At 42.3% G+C, this 16666-nt stretch overlaps 1 protein-coding gene across 1 annotated transcript in view; it reads right to left on the bottom strand.

The window, feature by feature from the left end:
• The window catches only part of UTP25 (UTP25 small subunit processor component), a 48020-nt gene extending 44484 nt beyond the window's left edge, over positions 1-3536 (bottom strand). The window contains exons 1-3 of the mRNA XM_036757892.1: positions 3357-3536; positions 1884-1923; positions 43-319 (exon numbers count right to left, since the gene is read on the bottom strand). Coding sequence (XP_036613787.1) covers positions 43-319; positions 1884-1923; positions 3357-3469 — 430 coding nt within the window. The 5' untranslated portion in view covers positions 3470-3536. The remainder of the gene's footprint in view (positions 1-42; positions 320-1883; positions 1924-3356) is intronic.
• Positions 3537-16666: the final 13130 nt, after the last annotated feature.

Below are 16666 nucleotides of genomic sequence, written 5' to 3'. Positions count from 1 at the left end.
TTGCCAGGGTGGACAAATTCTGACCCACTCAGAGACACCTACCTCCCTTCTTTCCTTCCTGTTCCTCCTCCTCGTCCTCGTCCTCCTCCTCTTCTTCTTCCTCCTCCTCCTCCTCCTCCAAATTGCTGTCACTATGGTCTCCTTTACTCTCCACTTCTGCCTCTTCTACAGCACTCTCTTCCTCCTCTTCATCTTCCTCCTCCTCTTCTTCCTCCTCTGAAACATTCTTCAGGGTGGCAAGTAACTTGTGGTATTCAGAGATCTTTTCTGGTTCACTGTCTGAATCACTCTCTGAACCTGAACGATCTGAATTCTCTGACTGAAAGGAAAAATAAAACAATTTAAAAAGTAACGATAGTCACAACAATCACGCTGAGGATTAGGAAACCTTCTGCAGGACGCCTCCATGAGGCAAGTACTGTAAACATTATCCTTATTTTACAACTGAGGAAACTGAAGCTTAGAGGCTCGTCCCAAGTTACAGAATTGGGCCTACGAGAGCTGAGGCTTGGCAAGAGGTCTATTGTTTTCTCAAAGAGTCTCTGATAAAATACAAAATGACATTGTTTTCACTGTTATCTTATACCATCCCACACTAGGCCAAAGCTGATTTGAAAGACCAGTGTGACAGGTTCGGGCCCAGCTAGCTGGCACTCTCCTACAGGTGTGACCATCCTGAATTCACCGAACCCAGAACCAAACCCTCTGTAAAGCTACTAATCTGAAGAGCTAGGAGCCTTCCAGCTTCACATTTTTCCCAAGCTAAGGATGAGAAACCGGCTCAAAGGATGAGTCAAACAAATCTCATTAAGACTAAAATTCCCATGCCCCAGATAAGGGCCTTCTTTTAAAGCAATATTCAGGAGGAAGAAATTTTATTACAAAAGAATTCTAGTTCAAAATCCAACACACACACACGCACACACACTCCTGTCTTCTCCATGTTCCTTCAATGCTTATTTTATAAATGAGGTCAGTGGTCAGGAAGCTGACCCACTGCCTTTTAGAGGACCTACCAGGCTACCCAGGGTGGTTTCAAAACCAATCTCAAAAACCTGAGGGAGTCTTTGCATTTCAGTTATCTTTAATATCCCATAAGCATTTCCATATTCTCACGAACCTATGATCTCACTGCTTGAAAATGCCCTCCAACAATGCAGATCTCCACCCACCATGGATGTCCATCCTGTGTAACTCATGTCTAGGTTCTTCTAAGAGCTCACCACAGAAGGTGGTGAACATGCTAGCTACCTTCCTCACTTTCTCATGACATCTCAAGAGCACTGATGGAACACTCTGGCTGTCACCTGTCACCCCTAGCTCTTGCCACATAGCCCACCCACCTTCTCTCTCTTTTAATAATAGATGACTTAAAGGACATCGCCTACTCTTCTCTAGAGTTCTGCATTGGTCAGATGTGGTTGTCTGCTCACACCTTCCACACACCTTTCTCTTGCCACCTGTGTGATACTAATTTTTAATCTTTGGAGGCAGTGATGTTCCCATGTCAGGCTGCAATTCACAGACACTGGTAAAATGTTAGGATTTTTTAAAAAGTCTTTGGTTTCATGGAAAACACAGGGTCAGTAAAAGAGCTTTGTAATTTCCCAAAAGCAATACAGGCCAATCCTCTCTCCTCTGGTTCATTTGAACTGTCTGCCTCGGATATATACAACTCTGGACAAGCCCTATAGGGTGGTCAACCAACTGAATGTAGAAATCAAAGCAACGAACATTACTCATCCAGTTGGTCTTTCTCATTTGGATGAACAGGCCCAAACCTATCAATCCTTGCTATGTAATCATTAAAATAACAAGCAAGCAAACAAAAGAATAAACATAACCAAGTCTATACTTATTTTAAAAAAGTTAAAGAGCATTACCAGCTTGCAGATTTGAGGCTTTGCTTCTTTTCCAGAAACCCTGCAAAAAGAGAGCTGATGTGAGAGTCTAACAATTATCAACAAATGAAGGGGGAGAAAAAAGAAGGAACTGGCCCTGTGACTGAATAAACACAGTACACTAATACAGTGACCCCAATTTATTTACAAGGCAATGTGTGATAAGTACCACCGAAGAGACACACAAAATGCCTTATGAGAAGTTCAGAACAGAAAGAGATCCTTGACAGTTCAAGATCAAAGTGGTTGGATCCCTGCCCCCCAAAAATGCAAGTTCCTTGAGGAAAGGGGCATCTTTACTTTTGTGGTTCAATCACCAGCACCTAGTAAAATGTCTCGCTCATATTCCCTGCTCCCCCCCAGCTGGAAGGAGCCTCTAGGCCAGGTCTCCTGACTGCCAGCTGGGCGCTTCCCCATACCTTGCTTTCTCAGAAGGAAGTACAAATTGCTTTGCGTAAAAGCTCATACCTTCCCCATTAAATAAATATTTATTGGTGCTTACACAGCGCCATGCGTAGTGTTAGAGGAGACAAAGTCCTTAGGAAACTTACACTCTACAGGAGCGCAGAAAAAAAAAAAAAGTAACCATACGAGTATAAAGACCACAGGGATTGCGATGGGACCTCTGATTTCATCAGTTTGGGGACCACTACCAACTCCTACTCCCAATGCAGGTTTGCACTTTCTCCGCCTTTGAAAGTTACCTCTACCAACGGAAAGGTTAGTGATGTGACAGGGCTGCCCCGGCTTCCTTCAAAAGTCAGCTAAAATCCCAATCTTAGTTTCGGCGCCTCCCCCCGTGGGTTATCTCCTCTCTATCTCACATATACGCGGTTTGCGCGCTGTCTCCCTCATTAGACTGTGAGCTCCGCGAGAGCAGGGGCTGCTTTTACCTTTCTTTGTAATCCTAGCGCTCAGCACGGCGCCTAGCACATACTGCACATTTCATAAATGTTTACCGAACGACGCCGTATATGAGAATTTGTCAGAGGAGGAACTTGAACCCAGATCTTCCTCGATTCAAGGGTGCTCCTAATCTACCATGCATGCCTTGCCAGTCCCACCACACAACATACAGACAGAGCAAATGCAAATAATTCCAGGGATTGGAGAAAAAGCGCTAACAGAGGGAGAGATGAGAAGCGCCCTTCTGCATGGGACAGCAAATAAATTAATTTGCGGCAAGCTCGAGATCACATTAATCTGACCTAAGGAGGAAAAATATTTCAAGCACGGTGCCCAGCCCATGCAAAGGCTCAGAGGCGGTAAGTTATATCTTGTTCCGTTAACACCAAAGTAGGCTAACGGCCAGACTGTGGGACGGGGAAATATCATAAAAGTCTGCAAAGAATTTGTCACCTCTCCCGGAAGGACCTAAAGGTCTGCCTAGGGAAAAAAATCAGAAGGGAGGGGACTGCCTGGAAGAAAAACCCGCCCCTGGGGCCCCGGCCGCACCTGTCGTAGAAGGGGTGCTCCTCCCCGAAGTCCCGCAGGTGCTTCTTCTGCTTCTTACTGAGGTTATTCAGCACCTGGCTCTGGCTTCGGCTCCGGTGCCTCCGTTTCCCCATCGCCACAAGTTTCCCTCCACCGCCTCCAAGCAGGAAACGGATCTTATGCGCGTACCCACGTGGAATCGCCTCTGTCGCTTTACGGCTACCGTAAAGCACGCTCGGCGCCACCTTGCGACAGGGCGACGAGCGCGCGGCGTTCTCCGATTATCGCTGTCTCCCCCTGGCGGACAGTTAGTAACTGGAATGCGAGATGGGCGGTGCTACAGCGGTGGCACCTCCCCCTCCTCCTCCCTCAGTCCCTCCTCGCTCCTATTGGTGTGCGCCTGCGCAGGACCTACGGCGCAGGGTTTCAGACTGTGCGTGGTTTAGGGGTGGGCGCCCCAGGGCAATGGTTACGTTTTCATTGGGAGCGTTTGCACTTCAGCAATCGGCAAATACTAAATAAAAATCAGGGCTTGATTTTTTTGCGGATTGTCTAGAATCAGTTGAGTGGAACATCAGCGGATGGAACACTGGACCAGGAGTCAGGAGGACCTGAGTTCGTGTGGCCTCAGACACCTACCAGCTGTGTGACTCTAGACTAGTCACTCACCCCTGTTTGCCTCAGTTTCCTCATCTGTAAAACGAGCCGGGCAAGGAAATGGCAAACCGCTCCAGTATCTTTGCCTAGAAAATCCTAAATGGGGTCACGAAGAGTTGCATAAGACTGAAGAATGACTGAACAACCACAAAGTATTTAATAAATGCTGCTGACTTGACAGGGGCATGTATTGGAGTCAATGAAACTTCAGGGCAAGCATGCACACACAACCAGAGGTATAGTGGTAAATGTTTAACAACCGCCTCTCAAAAGAGGGGGGCAGATAGGATACATGTTAAAATTTAATCTGCATTATTAACATTTCCTCCATCACTATCTTACTATGCACTTAGTCCTACTTAGGTCTGTGCTAAGCTGGACATTCAAAAAAAGGCAAAAAGGCAATCCCTGGTCTCAAGGAGCTGGCAGTCTAGAGGGGATAAGGCAGAGGACCTGCAAAGAACTTTGGGCAAACAAGCTAAATTGGAGATGACCAACAGAGGGAAGGCACTGGAATTAGGAGGGATTATTTTCACTGGCTGTCTCCTGTAGCAGATGGCCCAGAGGCAGAGATGAGGAGGGAGAGCATTCCAGGCAGCGAAGACAGCCAGTGAAAATGCCCCAAGGCAGGAGAGGGGAGTGTATGAGACAGGGATCTGTGTGGTACAGACACTTGGGTTATATCATCTGGGATTACTACAGGAGTGTGAGTGTGTGCGTGTGTGTGACAGACAGAGAGAACAGGAGAAAGAAGAGAGAGGAAAGAGAGAAGAGGAGAGACAGAGGAAGAGAGAGACACAGAAAGAGAAAAGAGAGGGACAGACAGAGAAAGAGACAGAGAGAGAGAAGAGAGACAGACAGAAGAGACAGAGAGAAATAGAGAGACATAGAGAGGAGAGAGAGATAGAGTGATAAGAGAGGAAGTATATTAAAAGTACTGGGTGTATGATGAGGCCTGGTGTCAGGTCATGGAGAAGGTGCTAGATGTGGAATCATGGTAGTTTTCCATGACACTACCTAGTCTATGATCAAAGGAAAATCACTTGCCCCATCTGGGCCTCGGTTTCCTCACCTGCATATTGCGAATAATAAAGGCTGCAGTACACAAATGAGATTGTGTTTTTAGACTCCTCTATCCCCTATACAGGTTAATTATTAACCAAGTATGAATTTGTTTCGATACAGCTTGAGAAATATGTGCTTTATACTGAGAAGTAGATGTTTATACAGCAGTTGTGTGTGTGTTATACTGGGGTATGGATATGAAATCTATTAACCATATTGGATGGGGTGTGTGTGTGTGTGTGTGTGTGTGTGTGTGTGTTGTACAGAGTGTTCCAAAAGTCTTAGTGCTTTATAGTTGCCTCTATATAGTCTCTTACTGCCCTACCCCAGGTCAGTGTTCTCTGCCAACCAGGAACTCTAGATCAACTCTTAACTTCCATGCCTATGGGAAAAATGTTCACCTTGAAACTTAATAATTACCTTGGTTAAACAGATGTGGTCTCCTGTCCCCTAAAGGAAAGTTGTCTTGTATATGTCTCTTAAGAGGAAGTTGTCCAAATAAACCTATCGAGCAGAGAGCATACAATAAATGTTGTTTAGTCACGTTCGACTCTATGTGACCCCATGGACTTTTGTCCATGAGGTTTCCTTGGCAAAGATAATGGAGCGGTGCCATTTCCTTCTCCTTTTACAGATGAGGAACTGAGACAAATTGGGCTTAAGCCACTTGCCCAGGGTCACGAAGCCAGCAAGCTCCTGAGGCCAGATTTGAGCTCTGATCTTCCTGACTCCAGGCTGGGTGTGCTAACCACTGCACCAGCTAGCTAACTAGCCATTCTATAGTGCTTTAAGTTTTGCAAAGTGCTTTGTGTGTGTTATCTGATCCTCACAACAACCCCGTGAGGTAAGTGCCTCAGTTTACAGATGAGGAAACAGTCTGAGTGACTTGTCCAGGGTTACATGGCTAAAAAGTGTCTGAGGCATGATTCAAACCTAGGTCTTCCTGAGTATGAGGCAGATGCCGCGAGTATTATTTTCTCTTTTTTACATATAAGGAAAGCAGGTCCAGAGAAGTGAAGCAATTTTCTCAGTTTACACAAAGGTAATGAATATCAGAGCCAGGCCTAGAAACCGGGTATCCTGATTCCAAGAAGGGGGCTCACCCCACTGCAAATCTAATCAAAACCGAGGAGGACTTGTGAACACAAAAGGCAAAGCTATCCATTAGCATTCAGTCTCTGAAATTCTCCCACGAAAGGTACCTTAAATCCAATCTGATAAATCAGGAAATAGCTATTTTCTCTCATGCATTTTAGGCTATAAGTGAGCCATGACAAAATTTTTAAAAACTGAGCTCTTGGCACCCTTGGAGGTGGTCTTATTCTTAACTTCCTCATCTGTGGACTTCCTCTGTCTGAGGTCTGAGAACAGCCTCAGGGAGAGATATAAATACCACCTAAGCAGGTTTTAGAAGCTCCCCTCCACCCCCCAAGATCAGATGATGTTGGTTTGTTTTTTTTTTTTTAAGACAGTTAACAAAGGGTAAAGGGGCCCTTCTTGAAATTTTAGCTTGAGGGCCCAGAATTTAAACCTCTGTCATAGGCTTCCAGTGAAAGTCCCTCCCCTCATAAAACCTGCACACACAGCTTAACATACCTGTGCACTTGTCTAAATACATGTGTATACATGTCCATTCCCAGAGCCCAGAGTGAGCAGTGAAATCGTTTGCGTCTTTGGAGTTCTCCACCACCCTTTTTTGCCTTCTTTCCCAGCCACCCTCCTTTCAGGATTCTTTTCCCTCATCCTCATCCACACCCTGAAGAACTCAGCACTCTCCTCCAGAAATTGAATTGATAAAATAATTTATCCACGGCCGTTATTAATAATGCATTTCTACTTCTAGGAGATATTTGTACTTCCGATCATAGACCTAAAAGCTAGAAGTTACTTTAGAGGTCATCTTTTCAGCCCTGTGATTCTTACAGATGAGGAAACTGAGGCTAGGAAGTTTAAGTGACTTGCCTGAAGTCACACTGATAGGTGGCTAGGTGATGGGTGCCATATTTGAACCCAGAACCTCTGATTCCAAATAAAGTTCTCTTTCCACAGTACCGCTGGAAGGAACAAAGGAATGACATTTAGTTATGGAATTTGGGGCAATTTAATGTCTGGATTGGAGAGCTGGCTGGGGATTATGTGGCTTTTCTATAAACTTTTTAAATATACCATATAAGTGACCATCTATCTTATCTACACATCAGACCCCAAATTGACCACACTGACCTTCACATTTAGGAAATATCTTACGATAAGAATCCCACCAATTACTATAGCCTTCCAAAGAAGAAAAGAGGGAGATTCAGTATATAATCTCCATGCCACTCACTAAGAGCTTGTAAATTATACAACTTTCTCATGTTTGATTTGTGTCCCATTATTGGTCAAATGATATCCATGCAGATTGGTGCAGGGCCTTGCTGAGAGTAGAAATCATTAAGGGAGGAATATGCAGGTATTTAAGAGAAGTAGTTGCTACCTTGTTCACAACCTCGAAAGCAGAGGACAGCAGAAGGCACAGTAGTCTCTCCTGGCATGGAGAGTCAGTTCCTAGTTAAGACATCAAGGGTATGCAATAGAGAAGTCTTGGCGTCAAAGCCACAATGACTTCTACCATGTCTGGTTTGTAATTCTTATACTCTTTTTTCTTAAGGTGTAAAAGGATGTGCTTGCTGTTTAAGATTTTGTAAGGACTATTCTGTGAATGTAAACAAGTCGATCTTGCTTGCTAGAGAATGTATATGCTTGCAGACACATCTGTATTTCGTTTGATTTTGGTAATTGATGCCTCCCCCCCCACTCCTCGCCCCCCCCCCCAAGCTTAACATCCCTCTGTCTCCAAACCACAGCCTAGGTCAGAATTCATTTATAGATTCCCAAGGGAAAGTTGAAAACTCATTTAAGCAAAGACTCCGTTGTCCTCGCTAAGGAGTATGCCTCAAGGCCATTTTCTTTGGCTCGGCAAAAAAAGCACTTTGGAAGATAAAGAAAACTACTTAGGATACTTTTTGGTTAGTCCCCCTCCCCCCTTGGGAATTGAAATTTATAACAATTTTACTATCTTGTCATACATCCTCCCCATATACACACCAATCTTTTGGGAAGATTTCTCCCTGTTCCCAAAACTTAATAATGTTCATTTTATAGCACCTTCATTTCTACAGATAATTGATCCCAACATCCCAAGTGGAAGAAAAATAGATTAAAGCCTTCCAAACCTACACTTGCAGTCCTATCTAGCTGTTCTAGAAGCCCTGGGAACTAGAAAATTGAAAATTTGCTGACATGCTGCAGAGGTCTCCGAGATGGGACTTTCTCCATATAGAAAGGAAAAGCTGGCAAGCCTTCTTGAGTGCCGATAGCAATCTCCTCCATAGCACCCCCACCCCCACCCCAGCACACACTTATTAATCCCATCTTTTTCTGCCCCCAATCTTTGGTGCTGCAGCAATTCTGAAACATGTTCTAGGTGATCTGGGACTTACCCAGGGGAGTGCAGGTGAGTGTTTAACAGTGAGCTGTCTGAAAAATACAATCTACAATATTGAGTCTAATCTGCATTATTAACATTATTATCATTATCAATTCTATATTATAATGTCATTTTCTGATCACTTTCACAAGTGCACACAATCATTAAATCAAGCCATGATTTATCAATTTATCAACCATCTCTCATGAGCCAGCAAGGCACTAGCTCCCATACACGTCTGGACCTACTTCTGTGCTGCTCGAATAGCTAGTGGGAAGTCCAGTTCAGGAAAATAAACCTGAGGACCTTCCCACATCATCTACGGCCCCTGCAGAGACCCCTGCTGGCTACCTAACTTTCAATAAATCACAGTAGGATATGCAAATTTTAGGCCAAGCGGCCTGTTTCTTCCTAGATGTGGGCAGTTAGTTTATCACAAAAATCACTCATTTAGAGGACAGTTGTTGTTAAATGCAGGAAGAAATAGGAATGGGAGAATGCGATGAATTATTTTCTGGAGCCTCCAAATTTTCTGAAACCTAACTCATTTGGAAAAATCTCTTCATCTGAAAAATGGGGATAAATAGTAGCACCTCCCTCACTATTATTCTAGGCCACTCTAGGTGCACAGTGATCAGAACACAAGACTTATAGAAAGGAAGACCTAAGACCCAATCCCACCCCAAACACTTACTAGCTGTGTGATCCTGGGTAAGTCATTTAATCTTTCTGTGCCTCACTTTCCCTCTCTGCAAAATGGGGGTTATAATAGCACCTACTACACAGAGTTGTTGTAAGGATGAAATAAGTAAACCTATGTAAAAGGCCCTGTAAAACTCAAAGCACCATATGCTTTATGCTGAGTATTATTATCATTATTAATTTAAGATAGGGAAGAGCCTAATTGGAAGCTTTTTTAATAGTCCAGATATACTTGATGAGAGCCTAAGTTAAGATGACAGCTATTTGCGTGGGGAGAAGGGGATGGATTGGTGGTGTCATACTCTATGACACAGATAGGTTGGCCCTGGCCAGATTGCGCCCTTGGCCCAGCCAACCCTCTGGATAAGCTTGCCATCTCATCTGTGGTTATGGCTTGTGACCATAAAATGTGAGAGCTTTGGGGAAGCAGGCTGAGTCAAATAATTAGTTCACTGATGCACCTCTGTATCTTCTAATCACCTGGGACTGACCCTCTCCAGCTTGAATCTCCATTCTAGACATGGCTGCCCAATACAATGATCCAAGACATTTCTGAAGGCCTTATGATGAAAAAAACTATCTATCTCCAGATAAAGAACTGATGGAGTCTGAATACAGACTGAAGCACTTTTAAAAAAAACTTCCATTATGTCCTGTTTTGTTTTGTTTTGGTCTGTGTTTTCTTTCATAATGTGACTAACACGGAAATATATTTTACGTGACTGCACATGTATAATCTATATCAAATTGCTTGCCTAATCAATGAGAGGGGAAAGGAGAAGAGGGAGAGAATTTGGAAGTCAAAATTTAAAAAAAAACAAATGCAAAAATTATTTTTACATACAATTAAGGAAAAAATAAAATGATAAATTAAAATATTAAATTCGACATGGCTGCCTGTTCTGCCTCAGCCCCTTGGATCTTGACGTTCCAAAGAAATCCAGGTTTTGAACTCAGTTTGACATCTGGCTTATATTCTCTCGGATCCAGATTCTGACTCTGCCCCTCATTCTTCAGGAGGGAATTTCTTCCCATTCATATTTCCAGTGTTCGATCACTAGCATGTGTTGTCTCCATGCACAGGATGAGATAGTGGGTCAGTAACATAATTTTCGTATGTGAAGAATTGCATCTTATTAAACTAATGAAGTGTCGTGGTGTAGCATGACCTTGACCTCCACTCCTGGGCTGGCTAACTCAACTTTTACTTGCATGAAACAACATGCTACTCCCAAGACAGAGCTCATCACTTCTGATCTCATAACCATGCCTCTGACTACAGCCTGGATACCACCTCCCTCTGCCTCCTCTCCCCTCTGATTGGAGGGTGGAGTATCAAAGTCCTCCCAAAGCCAGCCTTTATAGGGGGCAGAAATTGGACTTTCACCTCACTCCACTTTGCATCTGCTGTTCTATCTGGTTTCAACTCCACTGAACAAGATGTTCCCTGGTCCCTTTTCCTCCACCGGATCCCTTTCCTGCCTCCTTAGTCTGTTGTCTTTCCTCTACTAAATTGAGGTTTTCTTGGCACAGATACTGGAGTAGTTTGCCATTTCCTTCTCCAGCTCATTTTACAGATGAGGAAACTGAGGCAAACAGGGTAAAGCGACTTGCTCAGGGTCACACAGCTAGTAAGTGTCTGAGGTCAGATTTGAACTCAGGAAGATGAGCCCCCTGCTCTATGCACTATGGTGCCACCTAGCAGCCTCTGCCACATGGCTGAGGACCGTCATTCTTTTTCTTATTCATAAACCCAGCACTTAGCACAGTGCCTGACGCATAATAGGAACTTAATGAATGTTTATTGAATTGAATTAAATTACTCAACCAACCTGTACTCCTGCCGACAGGTCTGCGGTTCCCAGGGAGGCCACAACCATGCTGGTGATAACTCAAAATCTGTCTCAAGGGCCTAAAAATAACCTTGATGTGGTACTGGACAATGTAACTCCTGAAGACTCACTGATATGTTTCCAATTTATACAAAATTAGTCATCACAATGACATCATTAACTCAAGTAACATTTACATAACGATAAGGCAAAAGCAAAAATAATCACAATATCATAGTTACCCAATATAAAGTAAATGCAGCAATACTAAAAATATCATAGTCCACACATTAACCTAGGACACAAATACGTGCAATATTTGTCGGGGAAGAGTAGACACACACTCAGAAACCTAGCAGGGAGAGAATATAGAAACCGAGGTACCTTTGTCACTTCGCCTTCAGGCCTTAGCCCCTTCAGGAAGCTCCTCTTCTGGTCCCCACCACTGTCCTTCTGGGGGAAAAAAAAGGCTGTTCCTCTTCTATTCCTGAGCTGATGAAGCAGTGACAAGCTCTTTAAATCCATAAATATCTTTAACAGGGCAGTGAGAAGAGTATTCGGCTATTACAGTGACAAGTGGCTCCCACAGTCCAGAGAATGGCAAACCTTCTCAGTTTGAATCTTTGGGCTATTCAGACAAACCTAGCCAGCTCTTCCCTCAGCAGGATTTGTCTTCATCCAAGCAGCTATCAGCCCATCAAGCTTCTTCTCACAGCAAAACAGATGCAAAACCTATCTTTCTCCTATTTTTCCTTCTCAAACCAGAGAGTAGCAGAAAGTAACCACACATCTCTTAGAGTTTCCTCTATCAGTTTGCCAAAAAGTAAAAAGCAGTTTTCAACTTTCTTCCAATTAACCCTTTAGCTTCCAATTAACTAATTTGCTTCCCAGCAACTGCTCCAACCTTTATGAACATTTTTTTATTCCAAACCTTAACAATAAAAAACATTTCCAACACACAGAACACAAAAAGAGAATTTTACCTGAAATCGTGAATCTCTATTTCATAGAATTTTTTTCAAACTATATAATAAGTTCTACATGATACTTTCAAAACTGTCCTGCTTGTTGGTACTTCCTTCTACATATCCTTTTCTTCTCTCTTGTGTATTTGAAAAAAAAATGCTACAATGTCCTTCTTTTTTGGCTTTACTAATGCTAACCTCCCTCCCACTGACCAGTCTCTCCCACAATTAGAAAGGGAAAAAAAAGAATCCTTGTAACAAGTATAGTCAAGCAAAATGAATCCACACAGTTGTTATTGTTTAGCCATTTTTCAGTCATGTCCAACTTTTTGTGACCCTTCTTGGCACAGATACTGGAGTGGTTTGCCATTTCCTTCTCCAGATCATTTTACAGATGGGGAAACTGAGGCAAACAGGGTTAAGTGATCTGCCCAGGGTCACACAGCTAGTAAGTATCTCAGGCCAGATTTGAACTTAGAAAGAGTTCTGCTTCCCCACCTAGCTTCCCTGAATCTATATTAGCTATATTTAAAAAAATGTGTATTTCTGCACTTTGTGTCTATAACCTCTCTGGTAGGAGGTGGGTTATATGCTTCATCTTCCGGAGATATAGTTAACTTTGCTTTAGTCATTCTCATGGACAAAGTCATACATATGAAAACTTGCAATTTGATTTATACTCAGAGTTTTCCCTAGTAAATCAATTGCTTCAATTATACAAGGATATCAACATTGTAAATTTTTTCTTCGCAATGTTGATATCCTTCTATAAGTGGAGCAGTTGATTTGCTAGGGAAAACTCTGAGTATAAATCAAATTGCAAGATTTCATATGTATGACTTTGTCCATGAGATTGCAGAAGACTGCACCCAGGAGAGCATAGTAAGAAATCCACAAAATGTACATATATGTACACCTCAAACACCTACTAGCTACTTTATTTCACCATGTTGGTTATCCTATAAGGTTGTGTTTTTCTGTTCTTTTGCATTCGTAAAATTTTCTCTATACAAAAACAAAACACTTATTCAATATCCCAAACATGTCTAAGTGCTATTTTATTATACTCTATGTCTTTTGGGGGCAGTAGGAGTGGTAGGAAGAAGAGGGTTGTTCTTCATCCACAGACTCCACCCTCCCACTTTCCATCATAGTGGCCCTCATACCTCAAAGGTTCAGGCAATGAAGGCTGCTCTCATAGCAGGACCTGCCATTAACTTGGCAGCCTAGGTACCTCAGAATTTGTATTCATCTCTCCACATTTTATCTGATGGACTGTATTTTTTCATAAGTTTATTTCATCATTTTTCCTTATATATATAAGTTCTTTATCTGCCCCTTTTTGCTAATCAAACTTTTTTTTTAATATGAAAGGGCAAGCACTTCATACTAACTATATTTGTTTGGCGATTTATAACCCCAAAGGTGCATTCACATACATTAATTATCTCATTTGAGATAGTACATGAATTATTATCCCCATTTTGCAAATGGAGAGACTTAGCATGGATGGGGCAAGGACTTGAACATAGGTCTTTCAGATTCCAAATCCATTGTCTTTCTCACTTTGCTTTTTCTTTATTAAAAGTCCAAATTCCAACTAATGTCAATGTTATCAGGCTATTCTCAGTATTAGCCAGAGGAATCTAGATAACATTGGATATTCAAAACAAACAGAAAGTTTGCTTATTAACTGGGCTTAGCAATGTGTCATTCCAAGCACTACAATATTTGCCTTTGGTGGTGCTAACTTGGTGATAATATTTTAGCTGTGAGCAACATAACTTCTCACCTCCTTTTCCTGAAGAACTACATTTCCCAGCTATACTAGAGTATACCATTATCCTATGCCTTAGAGGTACTATCTATCATAGAACTTATCAAGTGTTGGAGCCAGAAGGGACCTTAAAAAATCATTGAGTCCAACTTATCAGACCAAGGTCTTTCTAACTTAGATTACTTAAAAGCTCATTCTGAAAATTGAAAACATTAGTCATTTTCAGTGGGGGCTTTTTGTCACCACTGATGAGTGTGTGAGATGATGTGTGGTCCTAAATTTATAGCTTCCACATCTGATTTGTGGCAACAGCTTTGCCCTTCAATTACTCTGACTGATCACAACTGACATTCGCAGTGGATGATGGCTTCAACACACTGTGATGTCTTCTGGCAGACTTAGGGGGAGCAGCTGGGTTGGTTTATCAGAATGGAACCAGGGCTTTATTTTATAATGTGTAAAAAAAAGGAGGAGAAGGGGAAGATTGCGGGAGTAAGCAAAGAACAGGGATGATAGTAAGCATGAGAACTCAAAGGTAGAATTACTCCTTGGTGATTTGGTGAACAATACTCAGAACAAGACTTCAAAAAGAAGAAATTTGCATTTTCAATCAGGTTTTTAACCCATATCACTCTATTCCAAAGGCTGATCTCCTCATAATAGGCATCTATGTGTTGTCAGTCAATCTGTCACTTGAGCATTCACTGGGGATATATCTCAATCAACACAAAAGGTATATACAGAAGATATAGAAGTCATCATCACTGCTCCCAAGATATACATGGTGGGGGAGGGGGCTACAGTATACAGACACCTGAAATACACAAGAACACTTAAAATGGTGCATTAAAACAATTGCAAATTAAGCTGGTGCAATAGGAATAGCGCTCAACAAAATTATGTGGTAGAGAAACTTTTTGTTGGTGGGCTATCTCCCTTCCAGAGACTCCTCCCACTCTGTCAATGCCTCTCCCAGGGATCCAGAATTTTTATGCTCTTTCTTGGTTGCCCAGATGACTTGTGAAGGAACTAATTCTTGCTGTGCCAATGTGGTGTAATGGAAAGAACACTGGACTGGGAGTTAAGTCAACAAGCATTTATCAAGTGCCTACTATGGGTCACTCACTGTACTAAGCACTAGGCAAAAGATAGTCCCTGCTCTTAAGGAGCTAACAGTTTAACAAGGGAGACTGCCATGACTGGGAGGCAGAAAACCTGGAATTAATACTGGCTTTGTCACTAACTCACTGTGTTACTTCAAGCAAGTCACTTAATCTCAGTAAGCCTTTTTCCCCTATGTATAAAATGTTCATTTTGGACATTCATTTGGATAAAGTGCCAGACTTGGAGTCAGGAAGACCTGAGTTCAAGTCCGGCCTTAAACACTTACTAGCTTTGTGACCCTAGGCAAGTCACTTAGCCCTGTTTGCCTCTGTTTCCTCATCTCTAAAATGAGCTGGAGAAGGAAGTGGCAAACCAGTCCAGTATCTCTTCCCAACAAACCCCAAATGGGTCCATGAAGAATCTGACATGACTGAAATGACTGAACTGTCACTAACTCATTGTATGACCTCAAGCAAGTCACTTAACATCCGTGGTATTTGGTTTCCCCTTGTATAAATGTTCATTTTGGACTAGGTATAGTATGGTCCCTTCGGACTCTGACATTTTATGATTTTTTTGGTGTTCATGGGAGATGACTCAATTCCATTCTACAAGCATTTAAAGCACTTACCAAGTGTTTTACTGTGTCACTCCTCCTTGGAGTAATATCTCTAACTGAAAGGGCCCGTCAATAGGAGAATTTGGGGCCAAGGGGATGACTTTCAGCAACCCTCAAATCCTGGGCTGAAGAGTGTGGTTCTTACCCATAGTCCATAAGGAGGCAATGAAGCACACTGGGCAATGAGGTGACGTGGTCAGCCCTGTGGCCTGGGAAAATCATTTGTCAGTTGTGTGGATCATAGACCTAAGAGAGAAGAGAGTGGGGAGACCATCCCAATATATCGACCAAGAGCGCAATAAAGAGGTCTCAAGTTAGGGTGATTTCTGTGTGAGTGGATCAAGGAGGATGGATTTGAGAGATGTTGTAGAGGTAGAATCAGCCCTCTAAAATTTGGGATTGTTTAATTTTTTGGCACCTAGCCCAGTGCCTGGCACAGAGTAAGAGCTTGAAGAAATGTTTGTTGATTGAGGTAAAGAGAATGATAAACCAAAGCTTATGAAGCATGGTGACTGGAAGGATGGTGCCCTTATGAATGGGAAGTTAGGAGGAGGAAGAGGAGGAGGAGGAAGAGGAGGAGGAAGCTCAGGACAGAAATGAATTCCATTTGGGAACTACTGAGTTTGAGGCATTGGCAGGATATCCAGGCAGGGTTATCCACCAGGTAGTTAGAGATGCAGGAGTAGAGGTCAGGAGAAACTTTAGGGTTGGATAAATAAATTTGGGAATCATTTGAGGAGAGATGATACTTGAATTTGAATACTGATTTCAGGAGGTCCATGAACTTGAATAGGGAAAAAAAAAGTTATATCTTTATTTTTACCAACCTCTAACTAAGATCCAACATTTCTTTCAATAATTTAAAAACATTCCTAGAAGGGGTCCACAGGCTTCACCAGACAGGCAGAGGGGAACACGCACAGTACAAAAAAGGCTGAGAACCCCTTTTTTATATGACTTTTCTTGACTCCCCTCAAGGGCTAGTGACCTCCCTCCCAAACTACCTTGTATTTAATGTATTTGTGCATTGTAATTATATATATATATATATATATATATATATATATATATATATATATATATATATATATATATATATATATATATATGCCTTGAACTTTTGTGATCCCTTAATGCTTAG

The sequence above is a fragment of the Trichosurus vulpecula genome, chromosome 4 (assembly GCF_011100635.1).
Source record: "Trichosurus vulpecula isolate mTriVul1 chromosome 4, mTriVul1.pri, whole genome shotgun sequence".
Taxonomy (NCBI): domain Eukaryota; kingdom Metazoa; phylum Chordata; class Mammalia; order Diprotodontia; family Phalangeridae; genus Trichosurus; species Trichosurus vulpecula.
This window is presented reverse-complemented; position numbering and strand designations above follow the sequence as displayed.